This window comes from Coturnix japonica, chromosome 3 (assembly GCF_001577835.2).
Source record: "Coturnix japonica isolate 7356 chromosome 3, Coturnix japonica 2.1, whole genome shotgun sequence".
Lineage (NCBI taxonomy): Eukaryota > Metazoa > Chordata > Aves > Galliformes > Phasianidae > Coturnix > Coturnix japonica.
In genome coordinates this window covers 59,868,112-59,886,638 of record NC_029518.1, presented here as the reverse complement: position 1 = coordinate 59,886,638, position 18,527 = coordinate 59,868,112, and the positions used below count along the sequence as shown (strand labels likewise).

General features: G+C 37.7%; 1 protein-coding gene across 1 annotated transcript in view; it reads right to left on the bottom strand.

The window, feature by feature from the left end:
- Nucleotides 1–1,014: 1,014 nt before the first annotated feature.
- LAMA4 (laminin subunit alpha 4) overlaps nucleotides 1,015–18,527 on the bottom strand; it is a 90,417-nt gene continuing 72,904 nt past the window's right edge. The window contains exons 26-38 of the mRNA XM_015858724.2: nucleotides 16,195–16,330; nucleotides 14,912–15,049; nucleotides 13,320–13,453; nucleotides 11,935–12,099; nucleotides 11,088–11,241; nucleotides 10,188–10,381; nucleotides 8,516–8,705; nucleotides 7,500–7,655; nucleotides 6,553–6,712; nucleotides 5,476–5,606; nucleotides 4,535–4,628; nucleotides 3,468–3,587; nucleotides 1,015–1,571 (exon numbers count right to left, since the gene is read on the bottom strand). Of these exons, the coding sequence (XP_015714210.1) occupies nucleotides 1,426–1,571; nucleotides 3,468–3,587; nucleotides 4,535–4,628; nucleotides 5,476–5,606; nucleotides 6,553–6,712; nucleotides 7,500–7,655; nucleotides 8,516–8,705; nucleotides 10,188–10,381; nucleotides 11,088–11,241; nucleotides 11,935–12,099; nucleotides 13,320–13,453; nucleotides 14,912–15,049; nucleotides 16,195–16,330 (1,918 nt within the window). The 3' untranslated portion in view covers nucleotides 1,015–1,425. The remainder of the gene's footprint in view (nucleotides 1,572–3,467; nucleotides 3,588–4,534; nucleotides 4,629–5,475; nucleotides 5,607–6,552; nucleotides 6,713–7,499; nucleotides 7,656–8,515; nucleotides 8,706–10,187; nucleotides 10,382–11,087; nucleotides 11,242–11,934; nucleotides 12,100–13,319; nucleotides 13,454–14,911; nucleotides 15,050–16,194; nucleotides 16,331–18,527) is intronic.

Sequence of the window (18,527 nt, the reverse complement as noted above, 5' to 3'; positions counted from 1 at the left end):
TCAGTATGTCAAAATCCTTTTTCTACTGAAAGTGAGGAAGGTACTGAGTGGTATCTTCTTGGAGTGGTTCTTCCAGCTGTCCATCATGTCAAGATTTTTGGAGACAATTGTCTCTTCTGTGTTTTCCAGATGAGCTCCTATTAATTTTTAGTCTGGGTGGTGGTGTCCTTTCTTCTTGCAATTAGTACTTTTCCCACTCTGCAGCTGGCCATATTTGAGTTGGTTCCATCAATAATTTGCCCAATACAACTTCATATCAACAGCAGTTCATTATTCAAAGAAAATATATTGAAATGTCTTTGATACCTTATAGCTTATCACAGAAGAGACCAAGTTTTGCAGGTGATTTATGCGCGCTTGATGTTATAGCATACTGCAAAGGCCTACAGTTTAACTTCCATTCACCTCCTATAAAGACACAGGCTTACATAGCTCACATCTGCAGCCCTTTGCATCCCTTTCCCTCCTGTTTACATCTTTCACTCCCAGTTCCTCCTCAGCAGTCTGTCTTTCAGGATACATTCTGCAGGAATGTCTGTCTAGTTTGAAGATTGCTTCTGTAAACTGGAGTCTTGCAGTAGTTTCGCAAGGAAGTGACAATTTATGAGAGATACGGATTTGTCTGAAACTGTGACTATGATTCTCTTCTTTACACTTTGTGCTTACTTATGTTATGCTAGTGCAAATAAATAAGTATATTTAACACTGTAGAGAAAAAGCTCGAAATTGGGAATTTTCTCTCTCCTCTCCCTTCCTCCATAAGCCAAATATAATTCTAAAATTATCTACTTAGTAAGTGGTGAGTTTATATAAAGTACCTGTTCTAAATAATACACATCCTTTCTTCACATTCACTAGAACACCTCCAAAAATCCAGAAGTGGGATAAAAACATTCTAATCTTTCACTGCTTATTAGCTTACATAATTAAGTATACTCTCTGCTACCAATTGAACTGAGGAATATTTAAATGAGTTGAATAGAAAATGATGAAATAAATCCTTGAACACAGCTATTTGCAACATAAGTCTATTAATTGGCTTTATTCTTTAATATGCAGTAGTGGATCTCTTTCTGGGAAACAAATTCCAAGATATGGAACAAAATGATGTACAGGATTTTATTTTGGAAGAAACATATTTAATATAGTTTTCATTTCTTTCAAAATTCCACATTTTCATGTAGCAGATTGGCTGCACATATACTATAAGAAATGGTAAAGCTCACTCTTGTGGCATAATAAGAGAACTGCAGAAGCAACAGCTCTATTCCTCAGTGATTTTTGTTTTGCGCAGAAAGAAGTGATTTTTGTAAGTGGACCCTTGATATTTTCATTTTTTTCTCAGCATTGGCGATGAATAGAACATGGTTTCTATAATTCCTTCTCGTGATCTAAGACACTTCACAGGATTGATGCAGTGCACTATTAGGCAGCAGGACATGAATTGATGCTTACAGCACCACTGACCAAGGCTGCTTTACTAAAACTCACTGTTTTTTCATCAATCATGAAATTACGAATGCAGCCAATGAAGGAGTTGCGTGTAGTCAGGCTGGATGTTAGCAGAGACTCTGGAAGAAACAAATTTTAAGGAAAAAGAAGTTAGAGCTTGTGAAAACTAAAATAATCAGGTTGGTAGAGTGATCTGTAGTAGAACCTAAGTCTTCTTAATTGCAGCTCAGTGCTCTATTCCAAAGCCTGTGGCATAATTGATACTATCCATGATCCAACCACCCATAAAACCAAATAGTGTGGAAAAATTCATTAGTTGCTGGAGTAGAGTAGCCATCTTTTGGAAGAGTCAGAATACATGAAAAATAGTTTTGTTCCACTGAACAGCTTGCATGGATGAAAGGAGGGTTGGTGCCTGCAGACTAGTAAGACACTGGAGTAAACATGAAGATTGATCTACTTTTATGTAAAAATATTAATAATATATTATCAGTAGAGGCTCAATCTTACATTTTTCTTTTAAAGCTGCATTTTATTTAAATAACAGAGTAGATGAATCTCAGGCAATAAATGTGTTTGTAATTCTTTCTAATGTTACATGTGCTGTCATCCATGTCTGATTTGTTAGGCTGCCTTTAGTTTACTATATTTACAGGTTATTAGTTAGTACTGTATCTTTTGTTGTTGTTGTGAAGTTCGTTATAAGGATCTTCTATGCCAGAATGATAATAATATTATAGAACCAATGTGTGGTGTTGCTTTAGTATTCTGTAATTTATGTAGAAGGAGAAAGCTCTATTATGAGGCAGAACACCGTTTGCAATTACCACTTTATATTACCTCTCTGGGAAGAATTCTGTCCTAATAAAACTCCAATTTGGATTTAAAGAGTGAACAGGCATGTGTGCATAGATTTTATGATTCCCTTTAGGCTAATTTTTCCTCCTGGTGGTGTTGGATGGGTTTGAACATCATGCACTGAGGACACTAGTCCAAGATAAGCAATATAATAAATTGTGTAGTTAGGGATGTTTCTGATTGACATGCAAGGCACAAAAAAATAATGCTGCAAGTTTTCAATGAGAGATGTACAGGAGATGGTTTAAAAATTGGATCACGTAGTGTTGATTACAGTTTGCATAAGAACCCCAACAGAGTAGCTCTGTCTGTTGAATAAGGGAAGTAAATGTAGTAATCTTGGCCCATGCTACACAGATGGTTTATATGTTAGCAGACATCTGTGCAATAGGACTGCGCTAGTCAGAATAAGAATCTTCATGTTTTATATTGTATTCAAAGATGCTATTACTTGAAGCAGAGGAAAGCATCCTACCAGCAAAAAATCCATGAGACTGCAGTTACAGTCAATTTCCAGTTTCATAAATGAACGAGTAAATAAATAACGTCTTTAAAAAAAAAAGGTAAACCCTTACTGGAAAGGAAAATATATAATAAGATTCTTTTTTTTTTTTTTTTTTTTTTTTTTTCTTGTTAGCAGACCAGAGAACTGAGTCCATACCCAACTCTCCAGAAACAATGAATGTATTAAATTAAATGAAGACATTTTTCTTTTGAGAATGTGAGGCACAACATTTCTGATTAGCTTTTGAGCCTTTGAATTTTATCAGGTTGTTCACATGGGGATGTTTTGTTCTTTTTTGAAATTAAAATTATCCTTAAAATTATAGGATAGTTTGCGTTGGAAGGGACCTTAGTGACTATTTTGTTCCAAACCCCTGCACTAAACCTGGTTGCATGAAGCCCCATCCTGCCCAGCTTTGAACACATCCAGGGATGAGACATCCACAGCTTCTCTGGGCTACCTGTTCCTGTGCCTCGCTGTCACAGTAAATAATTTCTTCCTTGTGTCTAATATAAATCTACCTTTTTTTTAAAGTTTAAAACTGTTGCCCAATGTCTTTTCACTACACCACCTCATGAAAAGTCCTTCTACAGCTTCTATGCTTCCTGTGGAAACTGTGTTGAATCTGAGAACAAAGCTGCCGAACGCTCACCTGGTACACCTCCAATAAATACTGGCTCCCTGTGGTCAGTTGCCTTTGGGTTTAGTGGTCCTACTACATGGTTGACTTCTGAGTCTACATCCAGCTGCACCACGTTAGCATCTCTGATAACTGAAAGGAGAAGGAACAGATATCAAAAAGATTCTCAAAAGTAGCATTTGAAGTCTTTATGACAGAGAGGTGTATCTGTTTGATCTAAGCGGTCTGATTTAGTCTTTGCTTGGCTATGAGCTATGGTTACTGTCAGTGCTAGTGTGTGGGCAGATCCTGGCACAGAACAGTGTCACAGCAAGATAAGAGAGTGGAAGCAGGGGTATTTCTGAGTGAGGTTCTTGATTGCTGGTGCCTATGTCTAGACTGTAGGGCATGCACCTGCAGTGGTGGGCTGCTGAATAAAACTGGTTGCCAAATCATTCCCAGTAGGGTACCTATTTGAATGCACTGAGTTTTTCCTCATGTATCTTCTGAGAATGCAACACGGGGAGGCATCCCAAGTCAGCATTCAGACAGAAAAGTAAGGGAGTCTAAAGTACCTGAGGTTTAGGTGTACTTTTTTGACTTTCAAACCCAGGAATGAAGGATGCCTATCTGGCACAGGGGTAAAATCCTGACTGTAAACCTCTCTCTCTCTGTGTGAGGTAGGGGTTCCTCAGATCTATCCTGCTGACCTCTTAAGGGCAGCATGCTTGTGCTTGATACTGGCTTCTACCACTGTATTTAACTTCTAATTGGGAAAAATGGGAACAGAAGAATATCATCAGGTTTACATCTTGGAAAAGTTTGCCAGCATTTCTATGAGGCAGTCTTGTGTTCCCTGAACAACAAGCACTCATCTTTCTTTGTATTTGGTAGGAACTTGGTCTTGTCCTCCCAGGACAATACAGTTCCCATATCTGAGTGATGAAAAGGACTGCCACTTTCACACAAACTGCACCTTGACAAAGAGAAAGGGAAGACCTGAACATACTTCCAGTGCACTGGCCCATGGAGATAGTTAGCTAGGAAGGGAGATTTTGGCACTGTTACCTTTCTTGAAGGTATGATCTTGTTTTACTGACCTGCGATTCGGTGCCACCTGCCATCACAGAGACTCTGTTTCAGTGTCACTGAAGTTGAAAAATCCCTGATTCCATTATTCAATTTCACAGTAACCTGGAAGAAAACAACGTACTTGTTGCTGTAAAACCCCTTCTGTTCATCTTCTTTTGTGATAACGCAGTATTCCCCACTCAGTACATGAACAGTATGTAAGTGTAAATATTTTAAATAATGAAATTATTTAGAATAAAATACCATACCAAATAAAAAAGCTTTGGTTTCTGATTTGAGCTCAGATTAGAGTTCAAGAAAAGATTCAAAAATAACAGCTAATTTTACTCAGTTTTTCTAGTACTGCTACTCTATAATTTCCTGTGCGTTAAATTAGTGTTTAGAGGCATCAGATGATGTTTTGGCATCTTGATAGCCACTTAATAAGAAAAACAGTCATGAAAAACCTAAGTATAAACAGACAAGGTCTGAGAAACAAACAGATAGGGGACTTTAAGGATGACTTTTAGGCTAAGTGTTCAATTTTACTGGGAAACCTCTGGCACAACTAGAAAGTGTACCTAATTTTGAATTTTGTACCTCTGCTTTAATCATTTGGATGAATACCTTCCTGCATGGAAATACCACTGTAGTATCAGAGCAGCACCACGTCCCTTTTGCGGGGCACAAGATTCCCAGTCACCACTGGATACATCATACACTGAGCCTAGCCACTCAGGGTTGGAACTAGATGAACTTTAATGTTCCATTCAACCCAAGCCAGCCTCACTTATATATCCTTCTCTTTGGCTGGCAGTTAGATATTGAGTCAGTCAGATACTGCATTGCATTGGTTATGGAAAAGAATCAAATAATGGCAAATCTGTAAAACAAAAGCTGCATATAGCAGAGCCCAACTAGGGTAGTAGAGGAACCAGTCAGAGAAGTGGAGGAAATATGACCATTATACCTGTCCATTTCTCATGTGCATATTCAGGTACTCTCCATTCACACTGTGGCCATGCAGTAAAATTCCTGAGCTACTTCTGGGACGTATTTCAAAAACAACTTCAAATTTCAGACCTAGACTGAAGGATTCATCTGTGAGGGAGAAAGAATAACATTATTTTTGCACCAAGTTAATGGTGAGCCTGCACATCTACTCCGAGTCCCAGCGTAGAACTAATTTGTTCTGTCTTCAGAAGTATTAGAACCTGTCCAATACATATCCAATAAATCTTGAAGAGATAGCATGGTTTGCCATCAACAACCCATTTACACTTTTGTTTGATTTTGTATGAAGTACTAATAATAGTTTGCTTGGGTTTTTCTTTATTTAAAAAAAAAAAAAAAAAAAGATATTTTGTTAGAAAATAGGTTCTATGTGGGTTTTTGGCAGTTTCTCATAGTGCAATTTGCTAGACATTCAGCAGTCTTTATAGAGTAAGTGGGAGTTCACTTGAGCTTCGATGATTCAATAGCAGAAAGTCCCTTTTTCAATTTGCTGGCAGGACAGGGAGCAAATTAGAAACACCACATCATTCTTCTTGGGGTTGCAAAATGTGACCCAAACAAAAGCCTTCTTAGAACATTTCCTGGAACACAGGTGGCCTCAATGACAGAAAAGACGTGTCTGTCACACTGTTCATTATCGAGATGTACAGAAAGTCTTTTTTTTAGAATTTTTGAATGATGTGTTATTTTGTTAAGTAAAAAATATGGAATGTTGGTGTTCTTGGTGTTAGCCAAATTGACTTCTATGTCTATAATAAATGTTTCCATATTAGAATCTGTTCCCTTGTGAAATTATTCTAATTATTTTAAGTATATGCATTCATACACCCATACAGATATATCCATGTAGCAACTTGTTAATTTTCATGGGGACATTCTTACCTGTCAACATCAGTTGCCTACCACAATAATGATCTGTATCTAATAATCTTTGTAGCCTTGGAAATTATCACATTCTTTAGCGAAATATACTGTTTTGAAATACAGTGAAAACTATGGTTTCATCACTGAATATATTTCAGCAGTGTATTACCAAGGACGACATATCCTCCTTCTGATGAAAAGTATGTTCCGGCTTCTGATGGGCCTTCAAAGCAAGGTGTTACACTAAACGTTTGTGAAGCTGAAGTAATTGATCTTCCATTGAGCTGCAAATTGCTGAGGCAGCCACTAAAACTGTAGACTGAATTAATCTGGGGGAAGAAAGAGCATGATTGGTAGAACCATTGGAAACAATGTGCAAGTAGAGCAAGGCAAGTATTGTGCATATCACATAACCTCAAAGCAAGACAGTGGTCAATTTTTCCTGAAGAGTGTAGCTATCTTGTTAGGCACTTATCATCAAAGATTACCTGGAAGGAGTCTTTGATGATGTTGATTTTTCCTTTAACACTCCTTTCTATATACTTTAATATCAAAGATATAGAGCAGAATACTGATTTCTAGATAATGTCTCAGAGATACTGAGACAACATTAAAACTTAACATATAGAATCATAGAATTACCCAGGTTGGAAAAGACCTTGAAGACCATCAAGTCCAACCCCAGCCTAACCATAACTCTAACAACCCTCTGCTAAATCATATCCCTGAGCACCACATCCAAACGGCTCTTAAACACATCCAGGGATATCGATTCAACCACTTCTCTGGGGAGCCTATTCCAGAATACATCTCAGATCTCAGGGTGAAATTGCTCTCAACTAATTTTACCTCACTCATCTAAGCTTGGATATTGCTAAGACTTCTCTCTTCCTCAGGGACCACCAGTTTTCCAGATGCTGCTGCAAGTCTACTGAAATCCAGCCCAGCTACTGCTAGGTCAGCCCTGTGGGAGTTTTGCTATAATGTGAACTGAGCTGTGAACTCCTCAACATGCTGAGGACTGGAGACATAATTTTCTTTGGACTCATTCCTATTGGCAGCTTTTGCTCTAGCTGTACATAAATGTACGGGTGATGTAATAGCTGTCTGATTTACCTGGATATTTTTCACAGCTTTTCCTGGAGCTACACCCCCAATATACAGTGGTTCAGTGACTTGCCAGGTATTAGCATTACCACTGAAAGGTTCTTCTAGTACTCGGAGACCATCAATTATCAAGCGACCAATATTTTTGCCTCTAATAAATATCACCTAGAAAGGGAGGGAAAAAAAACAGGAAGATTACTTTGATATGTTATGGGGACAGTCTGGTACAGTGGAAGAAAGTAAGAAGTTAAGAAGAGAAGCTTGTGATTCATACTCCACAGATCAATTTTATTAATTGCCATTGCTGGACAACCTTCTCTCTTCACATTTGTATAAAGGTTAGATTGTAAAACTGCATTCTTGCCATTCTGGTTTATGAGGTGTCACAGGGTCTACTGAGATCTGCTCATCTTATATTTGCACGTATGATTTGTTGCTACAGTACTATCACTATTAGTATTTTCATGTCAGTCTCCAGTTTTATGGCCTGGATTCATTTAACCAACTTTAAAGACCTAAGCACCCAAGTTAGGATCTTAGTGACTGTAGGCTCCCTCTGTAGCCAGTGGGGAGAAACAGATATATACAGAAGGAAATTCACCTTGCCCCTAAAACTGTCTTTTTATTTTCATTGACTACAAAGAGTTCCTAAGATAGCTATGTTCCTGACTTATGCACTTCAAAAAAAAATTTGCTGAACAAAATTATCCTAGTCCTTCCTTTCCTAGCTTACTTCCTTCCCCCCCCCCACCAACTATTCTGCATTTCTGCACACTTCTCTTATTTCTATTCACATGATAGTTCTGGGAGTTTCTGCATTTTTATAGCTGATTCACTTTCCTATCCCTAGTTAAATAATTTATAAAATATATTGTGAAAGTTTAAATAGTACTGGCAGAAGTTTCTCAACATATAGGTGTGGTTCTGTAAATGTGAATGAAAACTTGATGAGTTATCAGATCAGTCATGTCTTTACTGCAGCATTATAGCATGTATCATCATACTGATTATTTTCTTTTACTTACATTGTGCCAAAGGCCATCATTGTATTTCTCTTGGCTCTTAATCCTTATCTTCTGATTACCAGCATTAAACATGAAAACGAGTCGTCCATGAGCAACAAAGAGGGTCATGAAGTTGGACTCCTTTTGGTCTGAGACGTAGAAAATCATTCCATGAGATGAGTGAGTCTTCAGACTGATAGAGAACTGAGCTCTAGCAAACAAAAATACAGTTTTAGTATTAAAGCAGATTTTACTGACTGAAATCTAACTGCAGGCAGAAGATGACTGAAATTTTCGTCTCATATGCAATATGTATCTCCTTTATTGAAGCGATGATTCTGATGAACCTTTTGGTAGTTTCAAAGTAGAAGTTGGAGAACCTTCTTAGCAAGGCAGATTTTCAAACATCAAAATTTACTGAGTGAATAAAATCAATACAGACCACTAGAAAATGACAGTATAAACATTTTTGTTCACAGCAGTGTTGGAGGACTTTAACATTTTTCCAGTGGTGGCTCTGTTCACGAACATTTAATGTTACTCTACACTTGCTTCTAAATTTCTTCATACTTGTAGGTCCTCACAACATCTAAGGCAACATGGCAAGTTACGCTGACTCAGTTCAGCATAGTGAGCAGTGAAGATTACTTCAATGATTAGTATTAGGCCTATTATTTAGGTCTAAAAAAAGGCAAAGCTGTATTAGTGTAGCGCAGTGACAGAATGGATTAGTTCTGCTTCTCATGTTAGATGACTAGCTTAGCTGCCGTTCCTCGCATTTTCTGAAGGGCCTATGCATTTCCCATTGCATGTGTGTACATTCCATGCATGCTAGAGGCCCAGCCATTATCAGCTGTAGTAAAACATCACGAGTCATTGGTTTTTTAAAATGTGCATTACAATAAATGTCTGTAATAACAGTTCTAACAGGAATATGTCTTGGAAGGATGAGTAGAAATGTTAGAGTTTGGGTTTTCCTTGTTCTATCTCACATGGGCAACATCAGGACTGCTCTAAATGAAACACTGAATTAAAACCTATTGTTTTTGTTATCTAAGTCAGGAAACAGCACTCTTCTTTTCTGAATTAGTGGTCTGGTATGGAAACACTGTGTTGTTGAATTTATTGTCTTTCATGGAAAGTATTAAGCCAAAATCCTGTGCTGGTCAAAACATACCATATGGCATACTCTGTGGGAGCCTGGAAGTTAAATATCAACTATATTTGGACTCATTATAAATTATCTGTATTTATGTTATGGCTTGAACTGGACGTGGTTTTCATTGCCTTAAGTCCTATTGCATGGTGTAGATTCCCGAGCACTAAACAGCTGCTAATACCCAGTCAACACATAACTGCTTCATTTCTTGGTGAACAATCATGTTTTCCAGCTCTAATCTAACGCCATTACTTCTCACACAAAGAGACTGATGATGCACTGCTTGTACATAACTAAAATCCTTGAAATCTTCATGCAAATGAGCAAAGAAACTTTATAAAAAAATATACAATACAGATGAAGGCTCTACAGAAAGAATGTAACTGAAAGAGCATTGCAAAAATTTGCCTAAGATAAAATAAAAAAACCCAAAACACAGTAACAGCAAATATACACCCCTTCCTTCATTTTTTTTTCCATATACATCTCTTGCCTCCTCAGTATGTATAATCTTTATTTCTGAAGTCCCATTACCTTTCACTGAAATCCTTTGGTATGTGATCAAATTCTTGCCGACTGTTTGCTGTACCTCCAAACTGATACGCGTGTTCAGTTGCCTTGGGATTCATAGGCAAGTGGCACTGAGGGTCTCTTTGCATATTCACTTCTTGATACAGTTTCTTGAGGCCAGTTGAAGGCTGTGAGGTCTTGTCCTTATCTCTACCCACCTTCACAGAAAGAGAACCATTAACCTGAAGTTTTAACTGAGGCTGGACATTGAAAAAGAGGATTACTTACATATAAGTTAATAATATATTTTTGTTTGTTTGTTTTCTTACAGAAATACAAGGAATGGTTCCAAGTCAGATTTTCCTTACAGAGATCTACTATAGATGCTAATTTAGAGCAGAAGGGATAAACAGAACACCTGTATATAAGTATAATCCATTCTTTTACAGTTTTCCTGATAGACTACTCCTCTATGCTTTCGATAATATAAGCGACAGCATGAGTATAAATGAGCATGTTTGGACCAAAAGTGCTGCATGCTGGAAGAGGGATTTTTTTCTCATTTATACATATGTGTGCTTACTGCACCCAGTAGAGTGAGCCAAACTGAAGTAGCTGAAGAAAGCTTGTTGCCCTTAGGCTGTAGAAGAAACCAAAAAGAGTTTTTTTCTGCAGGACATTTTAAAATATGTCAAAGATTTTGTTCTACAGTTCCAGTAAAAGAAAATGTTCTGAGTGTAGGCCAGATCGACCTGGTCAGGGCAGTCATTTGCAGTGATTCAGTGTGTAAAGAGCAGAATCCTTTCCTTTTCTACACAGAAAGTATTCCTCAAGTATTACATTTTTGGATCCATAACTTTTTACAGAATTTACAGACACAACAGAGTATGTACCAACTTTGTGACAATACTATTTGTAGCAAACCTTTTTATTACGGTTTCCTTTGGCTTTTGATGAGTTTCTTCCTTTCTTATGGAGGAGAGCAACTGGTGGGGATTCAACAGGGCATCCATAAAAAGAAGTCTGAACTTTCTCAGAGTACCGCTGGAAATCTTCCACTTCAACCTCCCGATCCAATCTATGTTTCAAAGAGAGGATGACAAAATCAGCTTTTTAATTTATTTTTTAATTTTTTTTTACAGTGATGCAATTATCACAGTAATTTACATTTGTATTTTAAATCATGTTTCATGGACTTTTCTCATTCTTGGGTTGTGAATAAAAATACAGATATACTAGTCAGTGTTTGGGCATTGTAGGCAGCCTATGCTGCTTTTGTATGTTCTACCCATGCTTTCAAAAACAGAGGGCCTGAATCTGCAAAACCAACTTCCCTTTAAAATCTTCTATACTAGAACATTTCTGAAAGTCAACAAATATGGACCATTTTCACATGACTAAACTCCTAATTTCAGCAGCATTTATGAGACGCCGTAGCATCATTTTGTTTCAAAGGCCGAGATGAAAGCTACATCATATAAATGTAAATGAAAGCTATGCAAATTCCACATTGTACAAACAGCATTAGCAGGTGCAACACTGAAAACTGATTTACATCAAATTATTCCCACTTCAACAATATCACAACCTACCAAGTCTGTGCCAACAGATTCCACAGAAAATAAGGTGAGAAACTTATTCACACATACTGTCTAGCCTCACAAAATGAGAGAGGGATTTTTATTGTCAAAATAAATCAGTTCTCTGGAGTTATAACCCAAGCTGCCAGGCAGCAATTGCCTGGTAATGTGTTTGGAAGGATGCCACACACCTAGTGAAGTATGCATTGCTTATGCAGCCAGTGAAGTTGGCTTGTTGTGTTTTGAGGGGAGAGCCACCAAAGTAGAACTTCTTGATGCTGTCGGGGCTTTTCCCTGCTCTGTCCTTCACTGGATTCTTCTTGCTTTGTTTCTTGTCATCAACACTCAGCTCATATCTGGAAAGACAAAGCATCCACTTTGTAGGCTTATTTTGGAAAAGCCTAAAATGTTCTGTGCAATATAAACTAACAGAATAGCAGCACTTGAAGTCATGAAGAGACCTTCTTGCTTCCAGCTGTGCATTAAGCATCAGTACAATTGACCCAACAGCAACATAGTGTCCAAAGGCAAGGGTTGTGAAGTCCAAAAAAATACAGCCCACCCACTGAAGATATATAAACCGAGGGATTACTAATAAATGCATGGAACCAATGTTTGGGTAATAAAAATTCTAAGCATATACTATTGCTTCTTTTTGTCCCTATCTCTTTTTCCTTCTCTTTCATAACAATATGTTGATGCTTGACCTCATACAATGTTCTTTACCTAATATCAATTTGCAACGAACACATTAATTTCTGAAAGTACCAGGAAGAGTATTACTGCCTTAACGAGGAACTGAGTATAGCTGAAACATTCAATATGTATTTTGTTTGGCAAGTTCAGAAATCAATGCACTCAGTGAAACACGACATCTCTCAGCGCTGTTCTGGGGCATTTTTTGTTTACTTGCATCTTTTTCAGCCACATTTCTTAGATGTTAGAAAGCATAGGTGCAAACCTTCCTTTCAGTTAGAAGGCTAAGAATGGCCTGACTGTATATGCAGAGGCAAGATTCTAGAAGAAAGATTGTTTGTCTATTTGACCTTCTTAAGAAATTTCTAAACACAGAAAGCAACAGTAAAACAATGCTTTCAAGTTTTCTGATAAGTGAGTACATAGATTTATTCCCCACTGCCATATCTAATCTTACATTTGCATCTGTCAGCACTAAAAGTATTTTACATATGTTCCATTCTGTATATCCCTGATGAGTGCCTTTTCTGAAGATGCTTCAATTATTTCAGGGTCAATTTGAGATTGCTTTAACAAATCAGAATAATCAATCCTGATGAAGAATGAATCTCATGCTACTTTTAAATTATATTAAACTGATTTCATACCTAAGAACAAAAAGGACTAAGCTTTTAAAACCACTGTTCTTTTCTTTTAGTTTTAATTCCCACCATCTCATCTTCAGGTCACAGGGCAAACTGCAGTCAGAGATTTGGCTTTCAGTTAAAAATATCGATGAAAAGCCCATCACTTTGAAATACAATATTATGCAATAACATAATCTTTACATGAAATATTTATATGCTAAAGGTAGGGATTAAAAGGTGCTGGACAGCTTTACCTTTCTGGTGTGACAGAAGTAACGATAAAGTGAGTTTTTCCATCATTGTAATTTCTGTCTGGTGATTGAATTTTGATTCCACTTGCATTTAAAACAACAGCACCTCTGTCCATAGAGATGGATAATACATCTGACTGAAATACAGACAAAAAAACCTTCATAAATGAGAGGGAAAGTTAACAGTTCTGTACATTTTCCTGTTGGATTTACTTTCTCCAGCTGAGGAGATTTCTTATCTCTGTTTTTCCTGTTTTTACTGTCTCTTGCACAAAGACAAACTGAGAACCAAAACAGGAGATTATCTCAAATTGATATTCTTGTGGTTTTTTAAGCCTGAATTCTGGGAATTCTGTTGCTGATTATGTTTCATGTATCTGTCACAGGAGCTTTTTTTTACCCAGCATGGAAGTATGATGTTTACATTTCATTTGTGCTTCTGGCACCAATGCTGTGGTACTACACAGAACAGCTTAGCTCTTAGCAAGATTACTGCTGTCATAAGACCAATGCATTTTTTCTTTTCTTAATTCCCTCTAATCAGACATGTTCAGTCACTCAAAATTATCTTAGACATACGATCCTTTATCTGGGTCAGGCATACAGGATCAGAGTGCCACATAGCTTGAATATTATCAGTTTCATTAGCACAAGCACTGCCACCGTGCACTCAGAGGAATCATGCTGTCTCATTCTGTCAAGTACTAAATTGCTGAACCTCCATTTCTTAAACAGGGCACTTGGCATCTCATAGGATTAGAGCTTTTGAGTTAAAAGCAGAAGTGGTGCACAGAGTCTCATTTCTGCAAGCAGCATGGATAACCAACATGGTTTCAATTTAAGGCAATATTCCACACTGTAAAATAGAAAAGTTCAGGAGTAGTTTTAGGTGTTGTACAGCCTTCCTTGCTGCACTGCTTATGATCTTCTGCAAGTATGGCAAAGAAGAGATGGCTGCAAATGTTCCATCATCTGAGCTCGCGGGTACTGCTGATACAGGTCTGAAACTGCAGAATTCTGGAATCACTCTAGTTCACTCAATATTTTGGGAGAGCAAGTCTGTATTTCTGCCCATGGCACTTCTCCAAAGGAATTTTTTGAGTGATTTGGCTTCCCATGGCTGCAAGGAGCCATTCTCAGGTTCAGCTTTTCCTGGTCATGCATGGAGGTCTAAGTACAGAGAATATAAGCAGTTTTTTGGCTGGTTTCTGTAAAACTCTGCAATGCTCAGAATAACATCCTATTAATCCAAACAAACCTTCTGTCTTTGCTTGTAGGGACATGCCCCTGGAAGGAAGATTTCAGGCCCTTAGTATTATTTGTACTTTAGTAGCATCTACAGGTCCAAATAGGGATTGCAATGCAGTAAGATCCAATGTGCATTTCTATCAAAATAAGGTCTAGGAATTGCAGGGTTTCATCTGTGGATCAAATGTGAACCGTGAAAATGAGGACATTGAGGAATGTTTCTATACTGCAGACTGCTTTCTCTGTCATTAAAAGATGAAGGGAGACATTCTATTATACCCATAATATTCTCCTGGAAAACAATCCAAAGGAAAAATAAAACAAACAGTAAAGAAAAATGTACTCACTCCTTCAGAATAGTAGAACAGAAGCCCATTGGGCTGCAATGTCCGGAAATTAAAGCCTCCTTCAAATTCACTTAAGAGGGACACTTTTTGGCTTGATGCAATGAAGCTCTCTCCATTGAAATACGCTTTGCGAGATATCTGTGTATTAAACAAAACAAATTTACATGTAAACTGCATAAAACAATCAGATGATAAAAAGCATAAGGCTATATATTTTTTTCTTTTAAAGACTAAATCAGTTCAGTTCTTCTATAAAAATTCCATTTTTTTTTCTTTTTTCTGTATGTCTTAAGCTAACTTCAGAGGCTCTCCCTGGCATGCTGTGAAAATCATAAGGAAGTACAGATATTTTAGACAGTGTAAGCCAAATTGCTTTTAGTTTCCTGGGATACTTGGCCCCATCCTATGTCTGCTGACATTAAAAATGAGCAAGAAGTCTAGAGGCAGAGGAGGCTTAAGCCTCTATCTGAGTTGTATGGCACCAAGAACTACTTCAGCATGCTAGCATGTTGCACTGAATGCTGGTGTGGGGAACTGATTGGACACAGCAGACAGCAGCCCTCTGAGAGAGAAAGAAAACTGGGTCTGAGATAGGACTAACTGCAGCTGGCCAAATTGCATACCTCCTTTATAGAAGGTGAGATTGAGCAATGAATTATGCTAGTGGTGGTCTCCTTCATCTCCTTGCATTCTCAGTGTGGCTTTAAGTAGTCACAGCCATAGTATAAAGACCACAAAAACTGTTTAGATTTACCAGTCTTTCACTGTAATGAACAAATGATGAATGATGGAAAGCATTAGAAAGTAAATGACAGTTTTCTCAGTATTACAGCTGATGCAGTTGGCCTGTGTATCACAGAGGTAGAGCTGGACTGACTTAAGGGGTGTTTTTGTAGCTCATTAGAAGGCTGAATATCTTGCTGTTTTTTCATCCCAAATACCCGCAGTAGGACACATTTGAGAACAATTCTCCTTGTTTCTTTATTAAAAACTAATTTACCTGATAATAGAATACAGCACAATGTATTGCAAATCCAGCCTTCATATCACAGTCTCATATATAATAACAGTGTCAAGTAAAGTACCTTCTGCTGCAGTTCTCTGAAAATCGGATAGCATGTCAGCAGTCTTAGCATGTGCACACACACACATACACACACAAAATGAATTAGTTTTCATTTCCTTTTTTTGAAGAGTTACCTTCCACTGTTTGGAGTGAAAGTCAAGCTCTTGAATGTATTCATTGCCAAAATTTTCATTGACACCAATTCAGGTATGCTTACCAGTGAATCCTCTGGGCATCCATAGCTGATTCCCAGGGTTCCTGGTTCTTCCAACAAGTTGAAATCCTTCTTTTGGAACTGAAAACCCTTCATGCAGCCTTTAAAGCCATTAATTCCTGCCAGATGTGAACTAATGCTGTTGGAAAACAATGTCAAACAAGCTGCAATTACATATTCTTTGCCTTCCAGAGTATACATTTATTGCCAAGGTGTTCTAAAAAACTTGGAAAAGCTTCAGTCGTTTGCCTCACTTGTGCCCAATTCCTACATCTTTATGTAAAACAGCCTTTTAACCACATCAGTGGTTTTGAAAAGTCAAGATGCGCCAGCTGTAATAACTGAATGTTACAGGGAGAAGTGTATGGGAGTTCAGAGAGAAAACACATACAGAATAACTTAAGAAGACAAAAATGGTTGCTGAAACAAAAGGACATATTTCTAAATGGATTTGTACCCGCGTATGGTAAAAATAAATTGATTTATGCCTTCATTTATCATTTTAGAAAAGTTCTGTTTTGATTTTCCTTTCTTGCTCTTACTGGCAAGCTCCTTTCTTATTCTGGGAAGCAAATGGATCCATATTTCTTAACAAGAATTAATAACAGAGGTCAAGAAAGTAAGAGTAAATACTGATTGCTGGTGAATAGGATTACATAGTTTTAAATTAGAGCACTAGGTGGGCTTCAAGAATATTTTCTATGCCAGATTTGAGGTGCATAGCACAGTCTTGTATCCCACCTGCTGCTGCTCACTGCTCAAAGTTTTTCTACTCCAATCCTCACCAAGATATCACAGCATTACAGCACAGGAGAAATGTCACTGAATTTATCCTCAATATTCAAGCTGTGTGAAGAAGAAGAAATTTGCCAAAAACTGGAGAGGGTGTGTGACAGAGCAGGGAATGACATGGGGCTTACTTGGTACCAGTCTAGGAGATAATCAGGGAACAAATACACTGAAGGAATGAATGCGAAATTCAGAGTTTTGACTTGGCAAACATGTAGACAGTCTTTGTGCTGGGTTCTCACCTCACATGAGATGATACTGACAGTGCTGACATCCTCTACTTGTGAATAGGTTTAATTTGCCGTGGGACTACTCAACTGCATGGATTTCCACATCCTTCTAGTATTCTCTAAGCTTGATTAATGAAAGTATTTTTCACCAACCTTTGGTCTTCCCCCCCCCCACACACCCTGCCCCACCCCTAAATCATTAACGTATTCAATACTGAACCTAAGAGAGATCCTTTGGGCATGTGCTATAGAACTTTTATTGTGTGAAAATGGAGGAGTTACTACTATGTCCTTTTTTCTTTTTCCAGGCATTTTATAATCCACTGCAGCCTTTCCTTCCTACAATCCCACCTGTTTTTTTCAGTTGCCCTTATGACAAACTGTTATGAAGAGCTATGAATATTGCATAGGCTACTTCTCCCTTATCTCCCATTTTATTTTCATGTTCAATTAATTGCATGGGATCAAAAGGCATCATTTTCTTTTACAGGGGCTTGTCGCTATCTATAAGTGTGTATCATTACATCTCATTATTTATCAGTTCCAAGAAAAGGGCTTCCTGGAAACAAAATAAAGTTTCAGGAGATTTACCAGTAATTCCTAGTAATTATTCTGCAACATTTACTATCTTTAACCTCTCTTTCTTTAAAATATCAAGGTTATTTTAAGGAGAACCTGTATTTCTATTAGCAGTTGTGACTCTTTGGTTAGCAGCTAGAGCCCTTTTGAATCTCTGAGCTGAAGGGAACGCATGTTTCCTGCTACACCCTTCTTCAAGCATCTGCCCTGATCTCCCAGAGTGTGACACTGCCTTGGTGGATTACCATTACAGTAAATTGGAGTATTATGGTTCACTGGGATTAAGCTTGGCTTCTGTCAAATGGTATGATAGGAAAATGAGACTTTTATTTTCTTTCAAGGCCCACACAGAGCCAGCTGACTTGAATCTAAAGAGAAAATAAGATTCAACAGAACTGATGTGCACAATAGGAAAGATATCATCTTTAGATTTGAAAATGCAGTTGGTGAAGGGTTTTGATCCTTCAGCTAATGAATTTTCATTTCACAACGATATTTTTGCACAGGAATAATGATTCTACATATTCATGTGTTTAGAACTGCCCTTTTGTTTTAAGAAGATAACAGTTTCTGTTAATCTAACTGAAACAGGACCAGTTTCAGCAGAATTTAGCTGTGCAGGATCCATCCTAATCTTTGGTACTGCAGAACTCTGAAAAAAAAGCTTAGAAGTTTGTCCTAAGGGTTGTTTCACACAAGGTGCTGAAGCTAGGAAAAACACAGAATCACAGAAGGAGT